This window comes from Sylvia atricapilla, chromosome 2 (genome assembly GCF_009819655.1).
Source record: "Sylvia atricapilla isolate bSylAtr1 chromosome 2, bSylAtr1.pri, whole genome shotgun sequence".
NCBI lineage: Eukaryota > Metazoa > Chordata > Aves > Passeriformes > Sylviidae > Sylvia > Sylvia atricapilla.
The window spans coordinates 33,921,026-33,948,763 of record NC_089141.1 but is presented as its reverse complement, the minus strand read 5'-3'; the positions used below and the strand labels follow the sequence as shown (position 1 = coordinate 33,948,763).

At 37.3% G+C, this 27,738-nt stretch overlaps 1 protein-coding gene across 3 annotated transcripts in view; it reads left to right on the top strand.

Annotated features, from left to right (window-relative positions):
- GRM5 (glutamate metabotropic receptor 5) overlaps window positions 1-27,738 on the top strand; it is a 501,144-nt gene that overhangs the window by 195,682 nt on the left and 277,724 nt on the right. For 2 of the 3 annotated variants that reach the window (XR_010746100.1, XM_066341299.1), the window contains exons 7-8: window positions 9,592-10,531; window positions 23,211-23,309. Coding sequence is in view for 2 of the 3 variants with exons in the window: in XM_066341299.1 (XP_066197396.1) it covers window positions 9,592-10,531; window positions 23,211-23,309 (1,039 nt within the window). In the remaining variant the exon portion in view is untranslated. Of the gene's footprint in view, window positions 1-9,591; window positions 10,532-23,210; window positions 23,310-24,814; window positions 24,977-27,738 lie in introns of all 3 variants that reach the window. The other variant, XM_066341301.1, reaches the window with a different exon arrangement.

Here is a 27,738-nt window from a genome sequence, read left to right as displayed (position 1 = left end):
TTGATGTGCCAGGCTTTGTATAGACAAGGGGAGAAAAGACAGGTTTTTCTTCCAAAACAGTTCACAGACCTGATTTGCATATAATTTCTATGGATGAGGGGGAAAACTTTGATGTGTGAGAGAAGACAAAGGAAAACACAGTTTGCTGGAAAAATTTATGTAAGGGGGAGAGTTTAAGGCAAGGCTTGGCCTCTACACAGGTTTTAATTTATAAAGTTAATCCTTTCCTGCTTAAGGACTGTTGCATTGCTGTGATAAATGAGCTTGGTTACCAAATTATTGCAAGAATATCATTTCACCATGAAACTGATGGAGTACTTTTCCAAAAATGTCAAACATGACACTTTCCCTGAGAAAAAAAATCTTTCAGCTGAGAAAACTGAAATAGCAGTAAAATGGACTTTCAAGTTCTGCTGTGTCTATGCTCCTCTAAACCTGTTCCCCCAGTTCTGCCTCACTGGGGAACCAGCAACCAGCCAGCAAAGCCTTCTTATCTCAAGGAAAGATTTTTTGTGCCAGGAGAAAGGAGAAGGGGAGAAAAAGAGAACAGGGTGAATGTGCCCTCAAAAGCAGAGTATTGAGTGTGTGGTAAGGGACACTTCTCAGAAGCTTCGAAAGGCCATGTTGCAGGGACCAGGCTGGTCCATTCATGAAGGTCAACTAAGTGCAACTGGTCAGCTCTTCAGCCTCCAGGGATTTTGTCTGAGATGTTGTAGATCCCAGCTCATGCCCTTTTTTAGGTGAACACCTGAAGTTTTACCCAGCATAGATCAAAAAAGGGAGTGCTACAAGTCAGTTAGGAAGGTAATTTTTACAAGGGTCGACAGAGAAGCCAGAGAACAAGTGGTGGGAAGGAGGTTCCCACTTACTTGGTGAACTTTGTGTAATTAGGCACTAAGCACCATATGTAAGGCAAAGTGGAGTGACCAGGCCACTAAGTTGACCCTCAGGCTCTGTGATTTGAGCTGGCTCACCAGGACACACAAACTTCCATGGTTGAAGCAGGACATAGTTTTGTGGTCTCATGGGAAGATTCACCCTCTGAAAGTCTCACTTTACCCTCAGAATGGAAGAATGGGATGGATTGGCCCCTCAAAAGCTTTCATAGGTTGAGTCAATGATTTTGTACATATCAGTGGTTGCTTTTAAGGAAATCAGTTGTTTGTTACAGATTTGTTTGTTACATGAGCAAACATTTTATGTTTGTTTGCAAAATTATATTTTGCAAACCATTCGTCTGGCTTCAGACATGCATTTTATGCCTTTATGGAGACCAAAATCAATCTGTACACAAAGGAACCCTTAACATCAATGCCAAGCAATTTTCCTCAGGAGATTTAACACTTGTTCCTCGGCCAGGCACAAATTTGGCAGGCCCTATTTGGAAAACAAACCCTCTCTCTTTGGCCTCCATGAGCACAGCTGGTGGAATCTGCCCTCCTAGTAACAGGGCACCCATTTCACAACTTCAGAGCTTCTCAGTCCCCGCCCAACTTATTATCAGCTTGATGGTTGGATCTTGTCTTATTTAGCTTTATATTACAAAGAGATTTTAAGAAATCTATTCCCAGCTTATCCATAAAAAATTATGAGCTGTATTTTTAATGATCATATTTCTAGTGCCAACTTTTGCACTTATAAATAAAACTGCCTCTCAATCTTGTTTACAACATAGGATTTAGTAATAAATGTGCATTAAAAGTAAGCAGAGGTTGATGTATTTGTATACTGGCAAGGAAATTTCCTTTCAGTTTATTAAAGTGTACAGCAACCTCCTTGAAATGCCCCTACCTCTGATACTGCAGCATACTAAGTTTCTTTGCTGCTTGATAAAGTCATTTCCTAGGGAATGTCAGCTCCACAAGGCTACACATATAAAAAACTCGTTAGAATAAGTCTTTCCCACATGATCACCTTCAGATGAGAGTCCTGTAGATTTATCAGCCTGAAATGGCTTTCAACATGGAGCTGCACCTCACTGTTTGCCAGAGATCAGGTTTTGGATAAAAACTTATTTGGAATCCTTTCTTGGCTCACATAACAAAACATTACTTACATCTTTCTTATGCTCAATGATCAACATCAGTTTTGTGCCACAAATGTCACTAAATAAAACATGTAATGGCAGCAATGTTGCTGACAGAAAGGAAGACATATTAGTGCACTTTTTCAGCCACCTATGGAGTATCAGAATTCAGATGCAGCAGGCGGGGAAGACAGAAGGGATGTAATATGTGTAGGAGAAAAAAAGTTATTCTCAGAACAGAAAAAGACACTGATGGCACAGTGAATTCAAAGGTAGTGGAAAAGGTAAGTGGGAACAAGAGTTTTTCGTTATAAAATCAGTTACTGGAAAATGTCTCCATCTAAAAGTGAAGCTTAGGCAAGAAAAGGAACGTTAACTGCCCATATTTTATTCTGTCACAAATTTCAGATTGCTTTTGCACCAATATTCCCTAGGGATCAGATTCCTCCTTGGACAGATACCTTGAACAGAAAGCTGTTTCTTTTTTAAGATTTGTATGTACTGTCCCAACACAAACCAGAAGTAATTTTCTTCCTCCTGGCTTACTATCAAGTTATCAATTTGCTGTAGCTCCCCTAAGTTTCCATGTGTTGTGTTGGCACCATTCATACAACACAGCACCAATTTACACATTAATGTGTGGCCAGCACGGCTGAGCCACGGACTCAGCTACAGCAGGAGGAACTCAGTGGTTTAAGTATATGCCAGTCACTCCACTCTTCCTCAAAGCTCTTTTTTGCATTATATTCACAGCAGGTGGAAGAGAAATAAATGCCACACAAGTTTAGATACAAATGGAGAGATTTTCTTAGTGCTGATAACCAACACTGACTCTAATTTTTCAAAATGTTTTAGGAGAATCTGAGGATGTGGCTTTCTACATTCAAAAATGATGCTCTAGAAAGACCAAATAAATTTTATTCAATGTCTCAGAGCTTTTCCAGTGTATGTATGAACACCTTGGTTCAGTTACCACTAGCATTTAAGGACCTTTTTGAGGTGGGAAAGAAGCAATTATTCTCTCTTTCTGACATTCAAGGACAGCATACAATACCAAAACATAAGTTTTGTCTAGTGACCTCAGGAATGGCAAGAAAATTAGATTATATTAATTTCAGTGACAATTGAATTATTTTCAGGTTGTATTGACATTTTTCTCAGTCTCTCTTTATTCCAAATATGTGGACTATTTGGTTTCCTTAATTGGAATCCCATGGAAATAGGAGCTTAACAATTTACACCTTATGTATGAGATTTTATGGTTTTTTGCCATTCAGGGGCGAGAGTATATATGAGAAATATATATTTTTGCTATAGCTACAAAACTGCTTCCACCAAATAAAGTACAGTAAAGCCAGGATAGCAGTGTCATGATTTTGCTGCCCATCTGGAAGTGACAGATAAGAGATGGATTATCCAAAATATCCTTGGGTGGAAAGGACTAAAAAATGTGTGTGACAGAAGCCTCAGTTGTCTCATAAGACTGGATTCTGCCCCTCACCCAAGCAAAAGGTAATTTATCTCTTGCCCAAAATATTTTCAAAGGGTAACTGCTTGCTCCCATCAGGATGCTTTCTTGCATTCCCCCGTGCAAAAATGTTGCAGCCATGGGTGATTTCAGCAGTTGTTTGATGCGGCTCAGAACATGATTTAGTCTGTGTTGACATTGATTTTTCTGCCGAAACATTGCTAGTATTTTGCTTTTGATCATAATTGTTAAGGCTGTAATTGAGACTGAGGGTAGGAGAACACAATTTTATTCTGATTATTTCTAGTGTTATAAATGCACATCAGCAGAGATAATGTCCAGTGTTCACCCTGTTGTCTGTGCCCTTTATTTATCTTTATTTTTTATTTCTTACTCGAAATGAAATGCAACCATTGCCATAAGTCACTTTCACTTGCTCCCTCTTGGAAATCGTGTGTGTGGATGAGTTAAGGGTTCAGGTAGCAATATAATGACCAGGATCTCATTTTCTTCTCCTTTGGTTCTGGATTTGTGCAATTTTCTTCCCTCAATTGCTTGTTCCAGGTAAGGTGTGATCTTTAGCTTCCAGTCCAGCATGAGCCACAGAGCACTTCAGGCACAGGTGAGCTCACTCAGTATTGCCGAGCTCAACAAGCAGCTCTCGGAGGCTCCTGGGCTGGATGAAGGGGAACACGCCAATAAAGCCAGAAGGACACACTTGTAATTGTGCCTTATGTTATGGCAAGTTTGCATTTGGAACAAAACATTTGCAACACACAGAGCCAGCACTTTTTAGTGAGACTTAAATCAAAACAGTTGAGCTGGCACAAGGATAGACCTGATTGTTGCAATTCATCTGTTGTTCCCGTCCTTCTGCACACTTGTGTAATTAAAGAATAATTTCCCATATGGTCAAAAAGTAACTTTAATGTACTATTCTAAGATTTATGGCCTTGTCTCTTACTGCAATGCACAGCTAAATCAACATATTCCTGTCACTGGGGACTTAAGCCCCTGAGCTCCAGATGCTCCAGCTTTCATGGTTTAAGATGTGACCAATCCCAAATCCTGCCCTGCAGAGGTGACAGAATACACACATGCACAGTCATACACACATTGCCTGTGCAAATCCACCTTTGCTCATAACTTCAGTAAATGTGCCAGTCTGGGAGCTGCATCAGCTAAGACGACACCTGTACGTGCCCTGCTCTTGTAACAAGTTCAAAAAGTCCCACCAGAGTAGGGCAAAGGACTGGTAACTACTGTAATTTACCATAGTACAAACACATAAAGTTCTGACATGTTAATGTCCTCCCTCCCTTCAGATGCTCCAGATTCCATGTGAAGGTCAGGGGCTGATATGCCCCTGAAGATACTGGAGAATTTAATCCTCTGTTTGGGTAAAGTTTGGGTTGAAAAAAATAAACAAATTATAAAAGCTACCCCATCTGCTTTATGCAGATTTTTATTCTGATTATGACATTTTTGCATCTCAGCTTTCCATATATGTGGAAACCTAAATAACTAACCAATATATCCATCTCCTATCTTTTGGGATTATAATGAGAGAAAAATGTAGAAGCATTAATATAAAATAGTTAATTCCATAACATGGATAGACTTTGAATAATGGGTGCTAAATACCCTATGAAGGCACATTCATTACTAAAATGTGGCTAGGTTGTTGTTTGAGTTGCAGCTTTGGTGTTCAGGCTTCTGATAACCTTGGAAGGATGTCTGAAAAATTACCAAGAAAACCAAATCTATTTTAACAGGTCAAGCTTGCTGACCAGGATGCCAAATCCAACTGAAAAATATTTAGAACATACTAAACCAGCAGCAATTTTCTGACAAACTTTAGTATCCTTGTGCAGATTCAGTGAGCTTCAGCTCATGATGTTAACTTAGGAGAATTTATTAAATTACCTTCACTTTTCAGAGTCAATCCTATCCACAATCCCTATTCTGTCAAGTTTACCTTTGAAAATAGTTTAGTTATGTATTTTATATTGGTTACCATGGAAAGGATTTCTCAGTGCTAAGCTAATACATTTTTATGGATGCTGAAAGCATCTTGTATATGTCAAGGCTATAATAACAAATTAAAATCATGCTAAGAATTACACCCACAGAAAATATTGTCTAAAATGCAGTGCTTTATATCTGTAAACTCTTCTCCCAGATGAACTAATTCTAATGCAATATAAAAGATCAGAAATAAGGGACAAATTTGCCTCTAAAGAAAGAGGACAGTGTACTGATAGACCGACTAATAGCCCTATGGCAGTGGTCAGGCCTTCAAGACCATTTCCTTTCCTTGTTCATGGAAAAACTTAGGCCATCCATAAAGTAGCTAAAGGCTTTTCCAAAACACCAGAAAATAATTTTTTTTTCTCAGAAGATCCTTAGATATCCTTATCTATATTTTCTTGGTGTTTTTTAGTCATCTTTTGAGAAAAGCTTTCCTTAGTGTGTTAAAAGGAATTCTGACAGTTTTCTATCTGCTCATCTTGCTATTCACATGTGTATCTAGTGTCTTGCTCCACACTGACTGTCTTTCTGGCCAGAAGAGCACAAGGGTAGTTTTATGCCAATTTTACTGGGGTTCCAGGCACCCTTGAGCACAGACCAACTTGAGACCTGCTCCAAATTAGACTGAATCCAAACAACCTTTCCAAAAGCCAAAGTCCACCTTAGTGCCTCAGCACACTATGGGCACCATAGGACTGCTGACTTTGTTCCACCTGTCTCTGACCAGCTAGGAGAGAAAATATTCCAGATGCCTGGAGTTCTTGACAAAGTGTAAGAGGTAGGCTATGGGGTATTGTCATGGCTGTTGACAGGAATTACTTCTTTTTGTGCTACCATTTTTCAGCTTTTGTCTTGGTATAGTTCTGGTCATCATTGTAACATGAATACTCACAGTGCTGCTTTCCATCTTTCTTTTACTTGATCTAGTTGTCCTCTAAAAGGTGCTATTGTCAGAAACTATTATCTGCCAAATTATTATATGAAAACTTCACCAATCATTGTTTCATGAAGATGATCCTGTCTTTAAATATTAATTGAGGAATAAATCATTGCAAAGTTTAGCAATCTCCTTGTAAAGTATACTCAGTGATGGGAAAAATGGGATAAGTTTTCAACTCTTTTCTCAGGTATTTCATCAAGAGAACGTAAAAAGAGTAATAAAGCAAGGAAGGCATGAAATAGCCTGAAACTAATGAGAAAAACTTGGTTATGATTCACCTCTGCTACAACATTAGAAATGAGGCAAAATTTAGCCCCTATATCATTGTCTGCATGCAAAGGCCAGCTGCCAGATAAAGATTTTTTCTCTTCAAATTTCCTGTCAAGAATATGTAGCAGTGTTAGAAGCTGGAAACTATTTGTTTCTGCAAAATATTAATTAAATCTTGCTAAAATCAGAAATATATTTAGAGGTCATTTACTTGTAAAACTTTCTGAGGAAGAACCCACAGTGGGATATCTGCACACAACAGAAGATTCCTTCTTGTTTTCACCCTTCTTCACTACTCTCACTTGTGTAAAATGTTGATTTTAATGATGTGGTTACTGTGCTACTTAAAACTTGAAAAAGTCATAAAGAAATACAGTGTCTCCCTCACACTGAATACTGAATAAGTAAACCCAAAAAAAACCCAGGAGAAGTTAAAAAGCTCACATCAACTAATGCAGTGAGAATGTTTCATTAAAAATCCAATGTCTTTCTTAAATATAGGTGTGGTAATAATTTTATTAATGCAAGAGAAAGCTTTTCACATTAAAGCAGGCAAGTAGGGATAGAAAATTAGTTTGCATTCAGTAACGAGCCAAATTCTCTTACATTAAAGTGACTGAAAATTTGTATACTTTAATTGCACTAATGTCAAAGACTCATTGACCCCAATACGAATTATTTTTCCATTCTCTTCAAGAACACAGAAATATTTGCCTTGTATTTTGCCATCTGATTGAAGGGATAATATCTTCAAAAATATTATTTTTGTAGAGATAAGAATGAAAAAAATACTTGGAGAAGAAAGGATTTAGGCCTAATATCTACCCATACTGTTTCATAAAATTATTTTAACTACCAAGAATGTTAGTGGCAGATTTGGAAAACTCTAAGCTCCACTTAAAATACAGGACAAGGCATACGATAAATCTCACATGTAGAAATTTTAATCCTGATATTTGCATTTACTCCTGCTCATCAAATCATTGAGAACCCAGGTTCCCTACCTAATTGAAATTTCTTGGCAGAAATTTCTTGTCCAGCAGACAGTCCTAATTACCTTCACTGCAGATGTGAGCACCTGGCGCTCCATCTTCACAGCATGAAGTGCCTTGTCACGAGCCACAGGTTAGGATGAAACTCTCCTGCATGACCTAAGCAGAAGACAGCAACATGATTACACAAATACAAATTTGAAGTAATTTAGATTTTTGCAATCAAGTCTAGTCAAGCACATTGCAAGTAAAGGAGAAATAAAGGCTTTTAGTTGTATTTTCTCCATCATCTGTTCCCTGCTGTCCTGCTCTGGCTGGCAGTGCCAGCATGTCCACTGTTTTCAAAAAGTTATACTCCAGAACATCAAGGTCCTCCCCATTTTTATTACTGTCTTAGGTGGGTCCAGCTGAGATGGAGTTCATTTTCCCCACAGCAGCTCTCACAGTGCTGTACTTTGCATTGGTAGCTAGGGACACATTGATAATAGAGCAGTCATTTATCAAGGCTGTCTGTCCAACATTCCTCCCTCACCAGTATGCCAGGTATGAGCAAGATCTTGTGAGGGGACACAGCCAGGACAGCTGACCCAAACTGACCAAAGCGATATCCTGTACCGCATGATGACTGGTCAGCAATAAAGCCTAAGAAAAAGGTGTGGTTATGTGCCCCTTTTTATTATATTTTTCTTCTGGAGCAACTGCTACACTTACTGAAGCCCTGCTTCCCAGGAAGTGCCTGGATATCACCTGAGAACAAATATTTTGTTTGTAGGCAATGGTATTGTATAGTCTGGTGCCACAGGGCACAGAACCCATCTGCATCTTGAGTGAAAGTCATGAAAAGAAGCAAGGTCCAAGGACCTGAACAGGAGATTCAGTTTTTGGAAACAAAATGCGAGGATAGATGCCATCATGTGCCTAGTCACTATGGCTGTAGTCAGGTACTAAGTCTACCCAGAAATCTTGGAAGAGATCACAGACTGGCCAGAAAGTAGAAATACCTATCCAGGCTTGACAGTGCAAACACAAAGGAGGGGAGAAGAAGGAATGCCAGCAACAAGCTTTCTGACAGCTTCTACTCCTGTCTCTTGATCTGTAGAATTAAAAGACTTTTTAACTTCCTGTGACACAACCGCATAGAATGATTTACTGAAACCTATGCAAAACTGAAAAACAAGTGTCCTTAGATGGCTTGCACTACTAATTTAGCTTTGTTGCATTTTATTACCTTCAGTTTTATTTCACAAGATTAGGTTTTAATTTTTTAGAAATTTCAGAAGACTGAATGGCAAAAAAAAACCCCAGTAAGTACAGTGTACTATTCGAAATTGCCTATTACGTACAAGTCCAGATCTAGAAAAATTTTGTTAGAAAAAAGTTGGTGCATATCAGAAACACTCTTTTTTTGAGTTAGAGTCTGCGAGATTTCTCTCCACAACCATTAAGAAAATACGAATCATCAATCAAAGTACCAAAATTTCACTTTAAGTGGAAATAGTATGCAGAGAACTCTGAAGGACTTTGTACTGGGGTAGTGTAATTTGCTGAGGAAATTAATTCATAAATTCCTGTATTTCACAGAATTTCATATGCAAATTTCCACTGTGAGAGGTGACTTATCCTAATCAGCTTGGTCATCATGTTGTATTCCAGATAAGATATATTATTGAAATAAGCTATCATTGAAATGTACTTATTGTGCCATTATTTGGCATTATTTTAACACAATCTGAGCCTGCGCTCAATACAATGTCAGCTCCCTGAAAGACAAAAAAGAGAAAATTCCAGGAAAATGTCTAATTATCATTAAAGAATCTCACATCCACATACTTCAGTTTACCTGTTTTTTTTATTTTTTCTGTAGGTTGTGACCTCATCCCAGTCCAGTATCTCAGATGGGGCGATCCTGAGCCAATTGCAGCTGTCGTTTTTGCATGCCTGGGTCTGCTGGCCACGCTGTTTGTTACAATTGTGTTCATAATGTACCGTGATACTCCAGTGGTCAAATCATCCAGCCGAGAACTCTGCTACATCATTCTGGCCGGCATCTGCTTGGGCTACCTGTGCACTTTCTGTCTGATTGCAAAACCTCAACAGATTTACTGCTACCTTCAGCGAATTGGCATTGGCCTCTCGCCAGCTATGAGCTACTCTGCTCTAGTAACTAAAACCAACCGCATTGCAAGGATCCTGGCTGGAAGCAAGAAGAAAATTTGTACAAAGAAACCTAGGTTCATGAGTGCCTGCGCTCAGCTGGTTATTGCATTTATCTTGATATGTATACAATTAGGCATCATAGTTGCCCTCTTTATAATGGAGCCACCAGATATTATGCATGATTACCCAAGCATCCGAGAGGTCTACCTGATTTGCAACACCACCAACTTGGGTGTTGTGACTCCCCTTGGATATAATGGGCTACTAATTTTGAGCTGCACCTTTTATGCATTTAAGACAAGAAATGTCCCAGCTAATTTCAACGAAGCAAAATATATTGCCTTCACCATGTACACCACTTGCATAATTTGGCTGGCTTTTGTGCCAATATATTTTGGAAGCAACTACAAGATAATCACTATGTGTTTCTCAGTGAGCCTGAGTGCCACGGTGGCCCTCGGCTGTATGTTTGTGCCCAAGGTCTACATTATCCTCGCCAAGCCAGAGAGGAACGTGCGCAGCGCGTTTACCACTTCGACCGTCGTCCGCATGCACGTAGGGGATGGAAAATCATCCTCAGCTGCCAGCCGCTCCAGCAGCCTGGTGAACCTGTGGAAAAGAAGGGGATCATCTGGTGAAACACTTAGGTAAAGTTTTCTAATGTGGGAGTGTGGGGAGGCAGTTCTGGTCTTCTGAGAGTTACTAATAATGGAAAGACAAAGGGAAGTGTGCTGACTTCCTTTGCCTCTGCACTGGGGGTCAGGCGAGTCCTCTGTACCACCTCCACAAGTTTTGGGTTTGATTTAGTCAAAATGCAGTGCAAAAACAGGGGATAAAGCAACGGGAAAACAAAGTTGGAAGTACTGGCTGTGATAATTGTACATGAATCTAGGGAGATAAACAAGATTCTAGGAGGAAAAAAAACCCAAGAGAACAAGAAATACAACTCATTGCCTTATCCCGAATGTGCCCATTTACAATCTCTTTCCCTTGAATGAACTTCTTAGTGTCTGTACTTTGCCTCTAGTGACAGCAGTGAGACAACAGGGTTGCTGCTAGAGCTCCATAATCAAGGTGGTGTGTTAAACACTGAGTCGTCGTGAGCAGCCACTTTAAGGCATCAGCAGATTTGTTCTGTATTACTCATGTTGCACCTTTCATCTCCTGTTCCCTTGATTTTCCTTTCTTATACAACCTCTTCCTAATTTCTTTCTTTTTGTCCACACCTGTCTTTTCTTCCTTACCTTTTTCTGTAAACATCCTCCTAACTCCAACAAATTCAGCTGCCCACAGGCCCTTCTCTGTCTACGCTTCCTGCCACTGAAGATACTCCATAATGAGATATTTTTTTGTTTCTTCCTAAAGTATTATTTGAATTCAGCAATCATGAAGACAACTTGTATGTTCAATGTATAAAAATTACCTCAGTAAAACACAGAAGAGAAAGGAGAGCTCTGGAGCAGTGGAAACTGCTCCATAGACAGAATCTGTAGGTGTGCGCCTTGCCCAGTGGTTGGTTTTCATCCTTTGATCCTTTCACTTTTGGTATAGGAGCTGTGAGGACAATTTAGGTTATTTAATTGCTGGCATAAGCAAAAATTCTGTCAATATGAAACTGAAAAGAAGCTATTTCGTCATTCCTCAGCTATGTATGTCTAGCCTGGGAGTGACATGCAACTAGATTTTTCTCCTCACTGAAACACACATGGATTTTAGGATTGATAATATGAATATTTCCAGACATGACATTGTTCATAACTGCAATTGGCATGGAACATGCACAATTTGTACTTCCATTTATGTGTGAACCACAATTTAGACTTGAGGGAGGACTTTATTAGTAATACCTGCAGAATATATTATGCCAAAGTGATTTTTTTTGTTGTTGTTGTCAGAATATTACTAATGATTCTCTTTCAGAGACTTTGAAGTGATACAAAAATGGCCAGTCTATTACCAGGTATTTTATACTTATTATCAGTTAATGATGGGGCTTTTTCCAAGTTTCTTTCCAGGTGCAGAGTAGGATGATATTTTCAAATGATAAATCATTTTTCAGATTAAGTAATGGTTACCTGAAATATCCTTTTCTGCAATTTCTGTCTCTATGTATAAATGACTTGAGGTATTTGAATTAGAACCCCTATAGCAACTTTCAGGACTGTTAAAAGAGTCATTCTTCAAAATATGTCTTTACTGGAAGGCATTCTTCTTTGAGATCATTATTATTATCCCTCACTTTTGCTGCAGAACTCATTTGCACCTTCAACCCTTTTACTCAGCAAGATGATGTTATAGATGACAGAAAGATCTCGGGCTTGCGAAGGAATTTTTTTGTCGTCCGTTCAGGTCTAGTTTGGAGGTATGCTACTCTAAAATCTTTGTTTTGTTCTGAAAATAAAAAAGCATGCCCCATTTTTAAATATTCTAAATGACAAGATGCATTTTCTTCATTATGAGGTCTCTCTTTTAATTTCTTTGTATGCCTCAGTGCGTAGATAAATATTGCAGTAGGGACATATTAGCAGAATGTAATAGATCATCATCAACAAAGACTTCTTTTTCAATAGCACTGTCTTGGGAATGCCTTCAATCCAAAAGAGCTTTGAGGTGCCCAGTATGTGTGTGTAGAGATGAAAATGGCAGCAGGAAGTTGATACATTGATATATTTGTCTGGATATAAAGAAGTTGAACTTTGCATTTGAAACTTGGAGAAAAACTTACATGTCATCAGCAGTGTTCATCAACTCACAAAACTGTAACAAAGAAGATCCTCCTGATATATGTTTCTGAATCCCCAGCCGATTAAACTGTGATGGTGCTCCTGAGCTTAGTAGAGCTCAGTCAGTGTGTACCTGAAGAGTCTAGACATCCAAGAGCAACATCATTTCATTAATCCTGGGAAATTCTGTCTAATCAATGTCAATTTGATTACATGAAAGACAGTCCTAAAAGGTGACGAGTACATTTAAAATGCTGCTCAGGACTTCACTTAGGTCTGGTATAATCTCCAAGAAAGAACAGAAAACCACTGTCAGCTTCAATTCCATTTCATGTAGAGAATGAGCAGAGTTCCATCATTTTACTTGATAATCAAACATTTCTTTGAAAAAAATCTGGTTACACAAAACAATAGATTTCAAGGTACAGTACAGTGCTCAGTACAATGCTCTAAAGATTGTTTGGATAGTTATTCAAGTAAACACCAAAGTATCCAGTATCAAAGGAAATATGCACGAGAACCTCATGGCATCATTTAAATAGCTCTGAGAGATTCTATTTAAAAGAGAGTGAATCACTGTTAAATTTTAAAGAAACGTGCTGTTTAAATCACCAGTGCATAGAGGGGCCTCTATCATTTGCATTTTGGTTCTTGACACTAATTTATATCACAGTGTAGTACTGCATCAAATCCTTGTCAAACAGATAATGCCAATGCACCATTCAGAGCTTTCACATCAGCCAGAAAATGACAGATAACAAGACTGCTTCTGCCTAAATAAAGCAATGCATCTGTTACAGTCCTAAATGACTTTTTGCATGGGATGTTTTTCAATTAAGAAAACTCAGGCAAGCTGTGGTTGTGTGCTAGAATGAATTTTTACATACTGAAATATGTAGAAGGAGAGAGTATAACTATTATTACCCAGTGAAATGAAAACCATTTCCAATTCCAGTCATTTTACCTGCTTATTTCACAGAGACATAGGAAGGACATAAATACACTGAGTAAATCTTACCTTGAAGTACCAGGAATTATTATCACATATTATACATACCCTTTTATCGGGGGTAGAAAATATAGGGCTAATTTATCCTCTCTTCACTCTCAAATAACTCGCTATTCCACATAAGATAAAGACTGTATATTTCTGCTGCAAGAGCAGCTATAATGATATTTCCATTAAAATATTTCTAGTCAGGACTGTGCATCAAAAGGTCTCAGTCATGTTATCCTGACCTGGAGAAAGTGCAGGTGTTTTAAAGCTCCTCTTAGCTTTCTAATATCATTGCCCTGGATTTCGCACTAAGAATTAACCACTAGTTGTTTGTGTCTTCTGGAAGGTGTCTTTAAATGGGCCAAAGTGCACAAGCTCCATTTTCCAAGCTTCACACTCATCTCCCCTGAAGACTCAAATACCTGAAGAACAGTGAGATTTCTTGCTTTTAAGGCAAGTAATGAACTGTTCTGAGCAACTAGCAAAGTATTAAAAACCTCCCTAAATACTTTCATATATATATATATGCTATCTAATTCTTTAAAATTCTACCAGTATTTTTCTCAAAAGACAGAAATCTATAAGCCAGAATAAGCCAAAAGTACCCTCCTGAAACAAAACAAGACAGATTATCATTTTCTTAATGAGTAACTAAGCCAGAAGGTTTAGCAGCACTTTCAATCTGGAACCCAGGCAGGTAGCTATGATCATTCTAAAGGAAAGAATCATCACCAGCTAAGGCAGATAACGTTAGGTATATTCAAGACACACTGACAGTATTTTGTGCCTAATTACTCCATACAGCTGTGAACAACACAATACTAGACAACAGAAGAATTATGCACATAAATTTCTGCACCTTATCATAGACACTTCCCTCAGAAATCGTTTTGAGACTAAAACTTAGTAACTTGGTATGGAAGCGATACTTTATTCTACTTGGATTTACTATGTGATGAAATATTTTCTAAATATTTAAACATAAGCTATGGCTGTCAAACTAAACAGATTACTCATCTGTTCTTTAATGTATTTTCTTGTCCACTTTAGGAGTTTGTCCTACACTGTGTGATTAAAGAACTGAGCATGGCTCTGTATGCATCTGCAGAAGTGATAGTACTGACACCTGTCATCCAGGACTGGAGATCCCTTGTCCTAGTGAGCCAAAGTCCCTTCCTCCATCAGGAAGAGGATTTTTATTATATAAATCACTATAATTTTGTTTTATCTTACTAAACTTAAAGAAAGATGCTCACACATCCACCTCAGAATAAGGTTTCTCCCTCTCAAGCACTACACTGTTACGTCAGAAAAAGCCATCAGGTGCCTGGGGTCACACGCTGTTAATTGCCATTCCATTTCTCCTGTGAAGAAAACATGCTAAGGCAGATTCTTTTCTGCTGAACTGGATTCAGTCCTGGACCACCAGTGTCTATAGTTAGTGTATAATTAGACATCAGGCAGTCCCAAACTGTGCCATAATGAAATATTTTGGAAACAGTTGTCTACCATCACACCACATGCTCTGTTTCTGGAAGGAACAGCTGGTTTTCTCCCTTCTCTATTTTTTTTTTTTCCTGCTTATGACTGACTATAGGTATTTCATTGCAATTCAAACAGGAGTTATTTTGGACCAGAAAATAAGAAAGAGTGCTTGGATCAGCCTAGAAGCTGCCATTCATTGCTAGAAATATTCCAGTATAAGTATTATATCATGCATCTACATGCCATATTTCAGCACTGAAATCTTGGGATGAGCTTTTTTAGAAGTTTGAATTGAAGTTTCTGAAAAAGTTCACCTTTTTTCCCACAGGAAATTTTTAAAACACTACTTCTAATGTTGAATATTATTGAAATCCATATAAAGTACAGAAAGTGAATTGAAAATGTGAAAACTTCTTCAAGGTTTCACTACTGCTATGTTGCATTATGAAGAAAGGAAGATCTTGATTTTGCAGACAAGTGAGAATCCCCATCAGAATAATCTTCTGCTACTGTTACACACACCATGCCAAGATCCCCAAGATGCAGCCCATGCAATTCCTGTTGTCCAGATATCAACCTTTCACTGGTTGAAAGCCACATACATGTATAAGTAGATAGATTTGAAGTCATGGCCATCAAACTGTGATCAAAAATTTTTAGACTATGTGTGTACATTATCAGCATGAGGATTGCAAATGTAAATGGGAAAGATTCAAATTCCCTGTGCCTCAGCAACTTGCCTGAGATATGAAACAGGTCTGGTTTTTGACACAGAGATTTTAGTCCTGTAAAGAAGATTAAGTAAAAGAAAAATTGAAAGATTTTTGTGGAAAGCTGAAGCTGGTTCTCTTTCCTCATGTGCAGACCCATTGAGAAAGATACTGATCCTGAGTTTCTGCCACAGCATATCCTGTTGAGACACATTTTTATAGTGCAAGTGCCAGTTTTGTCTTTATATATGTGCAGCTTGAACAATTTCTCTGACACATTTTGAAGCATGATTAAAGAACATTACACTTTACTTTCAAACTAATTTTTAAAATCTTTTTACTAACCAGATTTCTCCAGGACAGAGTCTATAGGTTCATACTCAAAATTTTCATAACCAAGGACTGAGATACTGCTGGTGATTGACTTGTCATACAAAAGACTAAGACTAACACTCCATCAGGTCTATTGCCTGGCAAAACAAGGCAAAACACTTCTTTACCAAACTCTAGACTAACAGTCACAGATTTCATAAAAGCCATCGAGTCTGCAGCTTCTGCAGGTAGTTGAACTGATTTAAACATGGAAAACATGAAATTGAATATAAAAGATGTTGTAACCCCACAAGAACTGAGCTCAAGACTGGTGCATAACCTGTTGTATGGAGTAATATCAGCAGCTTGGGATATGTGACAGCATGTGCTGCTTTCCTACTGGAGCCATTCTGTCTTGTATAAAACAAAACTGATTGGGAAAAAAAAAAAAAAAAGAAAAAAAAAAAGAGTTGCTTTCTAGCCTGGTGAAAAGTAAAATGATTTTTAATGTCAGGCAGTGGCAGCGGAGAGATTCCAGCCCACCTGTCTTATACCCTATCAGGCTGTTATAAAAAGCTTTACGCTAAAAGATCTTTCAAATTCCAGTTTTATTTCAGCATGAAAAAAAAATGTGGGAAACATTATCTGAAATCCTGAAGTTTGATATACTAAAAAAAAATAATTTAGAGGTGATTTTTAGTGTTTCTAACCAGCTTTCGTGTGTACAGAGAATTAATTGGGAGATTATCAACGAATGTGAACTGGGAGAACTAATGCTTAAGAAATTACATTCTAGAAATGACTGGCACCACCTTTGAACTGTAACTGTGACCAGCTTTTAGCCGTTGCCCACCTCAGTGCAATAAGTCCTTGTGGAAACTGAAAGGTGGACAAACTGCACAAAACAGGACCACATGTTACTGTAGGGAAAAAGATGCCACAGAAAAATCATCATTGCGTACCAAAAAAAAGTTGATTTCTCCAGATGGTCTTTAATGGGACCCTTGACTACAAACTGCACAAAAGTGGTTAGATGCCTCTGTATTACAAGTTGATGGTAAAAATGTGAGGGGTAAGCTTCTTACATGACTTAATGTAATTAGAGCAGATAACAATTTACATGAGGTGAAGGCTTGGCACGATGAGTATTGTTCTTATTTAAAAAAATAAATAGGCATAGTAATACAAGATATTTGTTTTCTTCATAGCCTTGCTAAAATTTAATTTTGATACATGCAGGATAAAAAAAATCGACTCTTCAGAGAAAGACATTGTCCTTTTGATGGATTAGTCTCCATTTATTAATGAATCCATTCCCAAATATATCATTTGGAGCTATTTTAATCTAATATGCTACAAAAATTTAGATTGAGAGATTACTGAATGATTTGAGCCCTTCACTTTTCCCTTAATAATTTAGTCTCGATGTCTTTTTGGACAATCTTGATACTGTGATTAATTAAACCTCAAATACTCTGAAATGACTGAAGAATATTTTATAAAACTCAGTGAAAGGTATTACTGAGAGCTTTTGATAAACTGTAGCTAAAACATTCCATCTGTATAATGAATTTATACTCTTGAATGACCTTATTACAATGTTTTTTTGTACAGTTCTAGTATTGTTGTTTTGAATTTTCCCCTCCAATTTAATTAAATATTGATTGTTTAATTGATTGGTTGATTGATTGATACAATTTTTTTGGCTGCATTAACTGAGCATATGTCTTCAAGCATAATATTTGGCATTATTTATATTATTAAGACATTGTTACCATCATTTTGAAACAAATATCATCACTAAAGACTGCAAATTAAATATATTGTGAACAGCTCCCTGCCTACTGTTACCCACACAGGTTTTAGGTTACAAAATGAAGTCTTGCTACTGTACTATAAAAAAGAAAAGGAAGGCACAGTGAAGATGGGACCCAACATTCCATATTTATTTAGGGAAAGAAGAATTTCTAAATTTTAATAGCAATCTTTATCCCTTTCACTTTTTTTTTTTTCTCATCTTCAAACCTGTCTCCCAAAACTCTGATGACAAATAAATGCCACCATATACTCTATCACTACTGTCCTTATCCCATATGCTGGAGAGCAACGAGAAGCCAATGCAGATGGTCTCATGTTCATTAGCATGCAGAATGTAGGTCCTGTCTACCAGGTTTCTCCACCACAGGAGCTTCTGCTTGTTTCTACAACAAACTTTGATAAATCTGATGTTGTAATTAATTTGATGCACTGTAATCTGATAAACAGAAGACTAGGACATGCACCCTCATCCTACCAAGGTCCATCAAGTCAGCCACTGTGGGAACACCTGTATGAATTATAATGAATGGTATTTGTACTTGTATCCTGAATGTGGACTGGTAGAAGACACAGCAATTCAGGCTGAGAGCTGTGTTTGGTCACAGACACGTTTTCATGACTGTTACTGAAATTTGAGGCAGATGACTACTAAAATATAAACATTATATATGTTTATAATACATAGCTATTTAAATCTGCTATCATTTTGACTATAGCATTATATATTTATGTAGGTAACTTATAAATATTTAGAGAGGTAAGACTCTACTGTATGAAAATCCTGTACAATGTTTTGTCTGACATTTCAGGAAAAACCTTTCTGGAACAAGGGAATCAAACAGACTGGTAATATTTTGCTACCAGTCTAATCTTTACTTGAGCCAGGATAATGCTTTGTATGTCATTCCAACAAAAATGTCATTTTAATTCCTCCGTTGCAATTACATATGATTGTTTAATTAGAATAAGCTTTTTGAAAAAGTAAAATATTATGCTGCACTTGAAAAAAAAATTGTAAGTTTGGCTCTAAAGCAATTTTACTTGCTGAATTTGTGCTAATAAGCAAGTAATGTTTATATGTTGATTTTTATAAAAATGAAAAAAGGGTCATGCTTAATAATATAGAATTGATTTTAGCCATTACATCAATGGAAAAATTTAATACAATAAACAGAGACTCTTTCAAAATATTCAGTGCAATATGCTGCAATTTCAAGATAGCATGAAAAATCTCACAGAATCAATTTTCAAGAACACAGTATGTTTGTACTTCAAAGCAGCCCCTACTAAATATTTCTCATATTCCATTCTTTAGCATTTATGCAGAAATCTTTAAACATATATTGTCTTACCTAATTTAAAGGCTGGCTTTAACTCTGCTGCTATAAGTACTTCATCATTTCTTAATATCAAGACCAAGGAATATTGCAGGTGAAATATATTGCTTGTATGTAAGTTAGCAGTGTCAAGCCCACATTGGGTGTGTAATAATTAATAACACTTCTACATGGCAGTATAAGATTGCATTTGAAATAGGAATTTATGACAGCTCTCCATCTTCAACACAATAAATTACTTTTGATTTGCATTTTAAAAACCTAAAGATACCCTATGATATCTTCAGTTAGTTAAAGTTTTCTACTGAAAAAAAAAAAAAAAGAAAAGCCCTTATGTCGAAGAGTAAAAACCAGGTTATAATTGCTCTTTATTTTTTTTTTCTCAGAGAACAGATTGTTTGGAAAAACTACTTTTTGCTATTGCAAGCTCTTGTCTTTTGAGAAATCTCTCAAAATGTGTAGTGTGGACATTTTAACAGAACCTGTGCCTTACCATCCACATTCTATCCATAGATTATTTTTCAAGCATTCAACAATGTCTTTGACCAAACTATTCCCAAATGTAGGCTATGGCACAACTTCTAGGTCTGGCCTTTCAGACAGGGGATATACAGCCATACGAAATGCACTGCTGATCAAGATATCCAACACCTTCTACACGGAAGCTGGGAAAAAAAAAAAGAGATATAAGGTACCATGAACAAAGATGTGTCTCATCCTAACATGAAGTCAAGACCACCTGGATACCAGCACCTGGATCTACAGTGAAGGCATAATCTAAAAAAGCCCATATGTAGAGACTTGTCAGCACAGGAAAAAAACCAAAAGTGATGTAGGGACCTACATCTACATATACATAAATGCTGATTTCTACAGATTTTAGTGAGTCACTACTGATCTCATTCAGGATGATGATACCCATATTTTCCTCCTTTGTTTCTCATAGTATCCATTAATATTGGTCTACAAGAGGACTTTTGTTGGAAAGTGGAGAAGGACAGAGAAAGGTCTAGAAGTCCTTCAAACCTGAGCAGTCTCACTGGTGTTTCCTACCATGTATTACATGTACATTGACTTCACTAAAAACCAAGGCAGTAGAGTCATGGTGTCTCAGCCCAGGAGTTTCTCTCTCTAGTGAGGCTCTCTGGAGTGAGCAGAGCACTGCTGTGTAAGATAGAGTGATGTGACCAAGCATTTGGAAAATGGATAAGTTCTGCAGTAACTAAGTTACCAGAAATTATTTCCCAAATTTCCTGTCACTGGTCAACACTTACAAAACATAATAGCTTTTATCAGTAAGTATTTTCCATAAAAAACTTGCTCTTGTCAAAAAAAAATTACACAGATCACAATTCCCCACCAAAAGATGTGAGAAAAACTCTTAAAGGTGACCCAAAATATTTTAAATCCTTTAACAGAATTTAACAGCTGCCTTTCTGCACAGAATCAAAGTCCTCTCTGTCTTTTCTAATCAATAAATAGTCTTGGAGTTGGAGAAAAGGAAAAAATAAATTTGTTCTTGTGAATACTGCTCACACTGAAGTGTTTTATACCTCCTCCAAAATACCTAATCACTTTTCACATTAGTATTTCTTATGTCAACTGCAAAGAAATGCTTGAGGGTTTTCCTTCTCAACAGATTGGGTCTTTTAAAGTTATCCTTGGTTTTAACAACCTGGAAGAGGACATTTTACTAATGCAAGATGTTCTGAGCCGAAGTAATTTCCTGTGTCTGCTCTGAGAGCTGAAAACATTTTACACAGAACCTTTGGTGTGTCTTTCCAGAATAGTCACTCAAAGAATTTTGCAGCTTCCTTTCAACAGTTAGATGCACTTTCCACACCAGCATGATTGATCAGAGTTTGGTCACTGTTTTCATAATTACATGGACATTTGGCACTGAATGAACAGCAGTGTAGCAGTTAATATGGCTCAAGACTTTGGCGTTTTATGAGACAACATGTTGTTTCTGAAGGTGCAATTTTCTCGTGAGTGGATGGATAAACTTGAGAGATTCATAGCAGTGTCTCTACTGATTTTTGTGGTAGTGAAATTTATGCTAATGTGAAATGGACAGTTGTGGGGGTTAATTCACCTGGGTCACATCCATCCTAACCTGGGATCCTTCAGGGTGGAGTTAACAAGGACATTTACCTCCTGTTTCCTTTTGTTGGCTACTTTCCAGAATCCTGCTTATTGTGAGCGTTTAGAGTATCCCAGTTTTCCTAGTTTTGATTTTTTCTCTCTGCCTTTCTTTCCGTTATTTAGTCTAGTGGTTATTTAGAACAAAATATCTCTTTTGGTTATTTAATCTAAACATAACTGTGTTTCCATCCTGCTCCTCCTAAATTCTACTTTCTTTGATGTCTAACTCCTTTACTCCAAGTTTATTTCCTTTTCTTTCCTGTGAAGTTTCTACACATTCTTTTCTCTCTCCTCTTTTTCTCTGGCTATCCCAATAATTTTGTACAATCCAGTTTGACTTCATTTGTATTTTTCAGTAAATTTGTCTGCTCTCTAAGCCAATTCACTTTTTCCTCTGCTCTAGGAGTTGACTTCCATTTAGTACGTATGTGTCCCGTGCGAGTTTCGTGCCTATCTGGGAGTGCTCTGGATTGTCTTAAAACCTTGGTAGCCAGTCTGCAAAATTGCTGTTGTTCCTCCTTTCAGTAAGGTTATAATTTGTAAACCAAAGGACTTTGCACTTATACACCTCATTTTGCTGCCTCTAGTTCACTCTCAGATCCACCAAACTTCTTCATCAGTGATTTATGCAATCCACTGCATCTGAGGGTCTACTACAACTACATCCAATATTCAGTTCACTTTCTCTGTACTCAGGTTCTTTCTCTTTTACAGGATAATTCTCTTCGAGGTACTTCTGTTATCTAGATCATAGTAATGAATAAGAAACAAAAAAAGTCCAATATTCTGTGATTTTAACAGTGTTAAATGCACAATCTTCCCCACAGAAGTGTGTTAAAAGCCCACAGCAGAGGTCATAGGATTTGAGGGTGGGATATCACGATCTCTTTGAGAAGACACGTGCAGGTATTTTGCCCAAACTTTTCTTAAAGGACTTAAATAGGTAATTCAACACCTAGCACAAGAATTTGTGAGATTAGGGTGAAGTCCACTGATGGGAGGAGAGACAGTATGAGACCTCTATATTACTGACATCACAACTGAGTGTTCAGTGAGTAAACAATGACCAGGTCTTATCTTGTATCCCATCCATTTATTAGATGATCAAGTAATAAACTGTTTATCCAAGTAATTTTTGTCATCAAAGTGCAAGGTCTTGTACATAAAACACACATAGCACTGCACTGGGCTTAAAGTTTGGGGTTGATTTCACTTGATTTTATGTCTAGATCTCATTAAGTCTTCTAACTTCTATTTGTTGCCAGTGGAGAGAGGAAGTCCCATTCATAAAATGAACCGTGAGCCCACACAAATTTTACCCAACCAGTCCATTATACCGGTGCTTGCTTTGAAAAGTGGAACAAGCCACACACATATTACAGAGATGTAGGATCAGTGAAATAAGTTAGGATTGAGAACATGGCCACCAGCTGATTTCCCACTGACTCTTAATTTAAGTGTTACTTCCCTTAAACTATTTCTAACTGTTTTGTTCTAACTCCAAAAAACATTAAAGTGTTAGCATGTTATTTATTCTGTAAAACTATTTGGCTCCTCCTATGCAGAGGTACAGATATAGATATGTATAAAGAAAATGATGAGCACTTGTCCTGCATAACCCTCTTTGCTTTAGCACTGGTCTGGGGTCTTATGCAGATTTTCCACCACTCCCACAGCTGCTTTGCAGCACCTCCACAGTAGCATCCATGTGCATGGCCCTTTGCACAGCAGCTGTCAAAGAAAGCTGAGCACACAATCACTTCTCTCTGTTTGCTCCTGTTGTTGTCGTGATTTATTAGGTACAAAGGCAGGAGACTGGCCCCCCCGCACAAGTCGGAAATAGAGTGTTTCACCCCAAAAGGGAGTATGGGGAATGGTGGGCGAGCTACAATGACCAGGTAAGCAAAGAGCAAGTGGCCTTAGGTCAGTGTGATATGTCTGTGAACAGAAGGAGCAGCCCTGGATAATTCCAGGCTAGATCCTCTGTCTGTAATTCCTGTGTATCCCATAAAGTATGTTTAGAAAAAAAAAAAAAAAAACCAAACCATAAAATGAGAAAACATGTTGCCACTGCTGATTTTGTGTTCCATCTGACTGCCAAAGAAACCCTGCACCATGTTCATTCCAGTGATCTCAACCACATGTCCTGTGTGATGTTGTTGTAATATGGTGCTTTGGGGAGGAGAAATCTTACACCTGACTCATTAAGCCAGTCAGGCAGATGAAAAGGAGCAGCATTCATATCTGGAGTAAGCGTAAGTTTGTTACATTTTGGGGTTACATTAAGTCTAACCAAAAGAACTTTTTAAAAGGGCAGAGAAAAACTGATGGATGAAAACATATTCAATATGAAAATGCTCGTTCTTCTCAATCAAAATATCTTATGGAAAAGTGCTGAGCATTACATTATCTTTAAGGAAAGGTTTCAAAGTAGTTTTAAATACAGTTTAAAGTATCTTTTTTATAACCTTATCCATTTAATTTTATTCCTATATTTATTTTCATTTTTTATCATTATATTTTGCATGACATTAAGCACCAATGTTACAATTTAATAAATATCAAATACTAATTTTTTTTCAGTATTCCTGGGGTTAACTGCTTTAGTATGGCCATCTGGATGTTTTCCTATTGAAACATTTCAAACTACTTAATTCTGTGAAATACTTGGAGATTTCATCAATTCTTCCCATTTCGAGTCCAGTCAGATTTCCAAAAGTTGAACTTCCCCATGGGACAGAAATTTCATTTTTCCATACATTGTTCTTTAATAAATGAATAAGCACATACATGCCAAAGATGGTTATACATGTTCCATAAAACAATGCTCTTAAGAAGCATTGTGTTATTGTGTTACGTTCTACTAAGTGTAAGAACCATTTTACCATTTATTAAAAGGTCTGCTCATTCATTATCAAGCCCTGTAGGATATTTATAAATGTAACCATAGAGCACAGGGTGACCAAATTATGCCATCGCTTTTCCCAAGTGTTACATCCCTTGGGAAATTTTTATCATTGCATTTTTCCCTTGGGTACAGAATTCAAAAACAAACACAGGGCCATTAACACTCACACCACATAGCACACACCTGGCATACCTGCAGTTGAAATACTGTCAGAAACATTGATTGTTCAGTGTTGTACACAAAGTATATTTTTTTGTCAACTGGAATGGTTTCTTGTCTATGTGTCATCTGTATTTTTTTTCTTACATTGCATTGCCTTCAGAAATATTTATTATTCATTTAAAAGCAATCTGCAATCAATATATAATGGAACTTTGAAGAGAGGAAAAGTACATGTAACTGTCTGACAACTGTATTTTATTGTACAGTATTCAGCTCTGTTTTACCTGGTCATATATACACACTTGAAAAACTTTTGTTTTTATATCTTCACAGTGAAGAATCTGTTTGCATTCCAGACTCTAATCGATCTGAGTCAAGTAGAGAGGAGAAAAAGGTTCCTGTTAAAGAGGATGCCCAAACAGTCAAAAAGACTGGAAACTGTGTCAGTCTAATAGTTCCACAGCAAGACTGTCAGCTGCAAGACCAACTCAAACAGTTAAGAACACCTGCTGCTTAAGAGAGAGTGCAATTACATTTGATGGCTGTGTTTTGCTGTCTCCAGCCATAATGTCCTGGCCAATTATCCTTGTTCAATTTTGTGAGCTCAGCAGAGCTGCCACTCTGAATAGCCTGGGAATCTCCCAGAGAGAACTCAGACATTGCAGGACAGAAAGCAGGTACCATTCCCGTGTCCCAGTAAGTATCAGACCAGTGCTAGGAGTCACTGTGATGAAGAGCAGATGGAAAAAGACATACAGGGGCCTGACCATTTGTGAATGATGAAAAAAACTCATCATCTCATGGGACAGAAGTCCCATGATACTGACCAAATCCCACTTACATACTTTGAGTCTAAATAATGTCATGCAATTCATATTGGGCAGTTTTGTTCAGCTCATGTCCTCAAATTCCTTGTGCAACATAATATTTGTGTTCCAACCCTAGTGTGGACATTTTCCACATGAGGGCCTAGCAATCCCTTTATACTAGTATTACAAGCTACTTTGGATTTTTAAAGATGAAAAATGACATCAAAAATAGAAGTAATGGATACATTATGTGATGTCTTTTAAGGCTATTTCTGATTAGGGAAGTTATGACATTCTGCATCACCTGTGAGTATCTTTCACAAATATATGATAAAATTAACCATGGAATGAGATGTTTTATGAAGCTTTCACAAAGCAGGCATCAGAGAACCATTTCTTTTGCATTTCTTGCATAATATGTACATTTTTTATTTGATTAAATACAATGAAAAAGAAACTGCTTAATAACTCACAGGAGTAATTTTCCTGCTGATAAGTCCTATTTTGATGTGTGCAAAAATACTTCTGTAATTATTTACCAGGCATGTAACATTCCATTTACAAACATGTAAAATTCCTCCAATTGCATGCTCTTTGCAGAAGATAGAAGTCAAATCAACTCTTGATTTTGGAGATACAGCTGACAGAGTAAATTTTTTTTATTGGTTGGTTGGTTTTTTGTTTCTGTGTGTGTGGTTTTTGTGTTTCCTTTTCTTGTGCACTGTTTGTACACTTGACTTCAGGTGTCGGGTAAGGTAATGGTTTCTATTTTTCCCAGTTTCCATTTCATACCTTTAGCAATGAAAACAATGAAAAATTGTGTTGACCAAGTAATGCTGAAAACACCTTAAAGCATGTTCTGCATCAGGAAGCAGACATCAGAGTTCAAGAGGTGTCATTTTCCTCTCTCCATTCTGTGAATAGAATGCACCGCTGCAGCAGAGATATGCTCAGAGGTGCTTGAAAGGGCATTTTTCAGACACTAGTTACATTTTTCAGGCTCTAGTTACCCTAATTAACAATCACAATGAGGTCATGGTAGTAGAGCAAAGAAGATACATCTCATACAGAATAATTTTTGTATTTTGGTAAAGATCACTGATGTACTAGAAATGTTTCATTCAGATACCACACCCTCCATTTTCCAATCTAACGAGGTATGCTGCTGAAGCAGTTGCCAGAATTAGCATCACTGGTGGCTGCACTGGGAGGTCACTGGCAAAGGTTTTGTCCATCAACTCTCTCTCACTTTGTAGTTTCTTTCATACTAACATATTAAAGTCACTCATATAAATTTTAAATTAGATAACTTGAGTGATATATCACTAGCAGGTTATTTGTGTGTGGCAGAATTCTCTTTTGCATAGGAAAACAATTATATAGGGATGTCGAGGTTTTCTTAAAAGCTTTTTAAAAATAGAAGGATCGCAACAACATAAAACATTCCAGTGGTAGAATTGACCTAATTTAGACATCTTTGGTTCTGCATCCAGTTATCCAGGTTGTCCTTTACTTCTGGGAGAAATTATGACTTGCTTCTTCACAGTTGTATACTGAAGTTCACCAATTCTACCACTTATTTCATTTCAGTGTTTTTAGCATGTTGCAAGGCACCTGCATTCTCCCAGGGATGAAGAACTTGGGTTGCTACAAGCAAAATAATCATCTGAGATTGCAAGAGACAAGATAAAAGAAAATGCATATTTGCCCCTACTTGAATTCATCACAGACACACATGCACTATCCCTTATGAAGAATCAAGTTTTAATTAAGTCTACAGATAGCACACAAACTCCTTTCAGGCAGAGTAATTATATCATTGAGTCTTTAATAGGGTTTCAGCAGAGGAGTCTAAAAGGAGAACAGGTTCTTACTATTTACTTTGAATAGTAAGAGATGTTTTGGGCAGAAAGTTATATGGGCTGAGCCAAGTACAGACGTTTATCCTACTTATCACTGCCAGCTGCTTCTGGAGAAAACAAAGGAAGCCTTCTTCCTTAAGGACACAAGAAGTCTTCCTTAAAGACACTGTGTTGGAGCTATACCTTAATTATAACACTTCAGCCATTGAAACATCTGGGCACAAATTTGCTACCAATTTTAGTTCCATAAAATCTAGACCAGTGTCCTAAAAAATGAACTTTCATGGACTTATAAATTTAAGAATTTGAAATAATTCCTTATTGTAGTCACATGAGGACAGATTGCAAATATATCATATGTGTCTCCATCAAGTTATTGTCCAGTGTGTGCTTGCAGTTGTACCATTTCAAATTTGGAGTTAGATACCGATATTAGTACGTGACACAGAACAAAAATTCCCTTATACTTTTACGGTTCCACTTATCTTTTGGGTTCCGCTGCTGAATAATACTATGCAGTTTTGCATTCTAAGGTCTCTTTAAAAATAAGGATTTCCCTAATTTTAAACTGATTTTTCCTAGTTCA